The sequence below is a fragment of the Neophocaena asiaeorientalis genome, unplaced genomic scaffold (genome assembly GCF_003031525.2).
Source record: "Neophocaena asiaeorientalis asiaeorientalis breed wild unplaced genomic scaffold, Neophocaena_asiaeorientalis_V1.1 scaffold648, whole genome shotgun sequence".
NCBI lineage: Eukaryota > Metazoa > Chordata > Mammalia > Artiodactyla > Phocoenidae > Neophocaena > Neophocaena asiaeorientalis.
The window spans coordinates 1,856,588-1,857,196 of NW_020172781.1; the positions used below are offsets into that span (position 1 = coordinate 1,856,588).

Here is a 609-nt window from a genome sequence, read left to right on the forward strand (position 1 = left end):
TGTGGCAGTCATCGTGACTCTCGCTCTCTGTGTATCTCTCACCAACTCTAAGACACTGTCAGGAATCGTCACTGTGTTGCCCCTCCCGCCACCGCCGTCTCCCCTCTGTCTCTCTTTGTCAAGGAACCTCTCTGTGTGTTCCTCATCGTCTCTGAGCCTCTCCCGGCCCCTGAGTGTAGCCTTTCCGTACTTCTGGTTGTCTCTCTGCCCAGCACGAGCTCCGGGGCTGGTCCTCCGCCCCTCCGGCCTCCCTTGGTCTCCGCGGGCCTCTCCACGGGTCTTTCTCCAAGCTCGAATCAGTGTCGCGCGGTCCCCCGTTAACGTCCTGTCCCGGTGGCCCCCACCACGTCCCACGTCTCTGGCCTTCGTCTCCCCGGGTTCCCTCCCCCGAGTCTCTTCCGCCGGGTCCCTCGAGTCCCTCGGCGATCTCGCATCTCTCACTCTCCCCTCTCCCGCCCCGTCCCGTCCGCAGACTACCAGGGCGATTACTACGCGCCGGGAGGCAACTACGACTTCTTCGCGCACGGCCCGCCGTCGCAGGCGCAGTCCCCGGCCGACTCGAGCTTCCTGGCCGCCTCGGGGCCCGGCTCGACGCCGCTGGGCGCGCTG

The 609-nt window shown here is 66.2% G+C and overlaps 1 protein-coding gene across 1 annotated transcript in view; it reads left to right on the top strand.

Moving 5' to 3' along the window:
* LHX5 (LIM homeobox 5) overlaps positions 1-609 on the top strand; it is a 13,422-nt gene that overhangs the window by 7,798 nt on the left and 5,015 nt on the right. Inside the window, exon 5 of the mRNA XM_024741386.1 lies at positions 473-603. Within this exon, the coding sequence (XP_024597154.1) occupies positions 473-603 (131 nt within the window). The remainder of the gene's footprint in view (positions 1-472; positions 604-609) is intronic.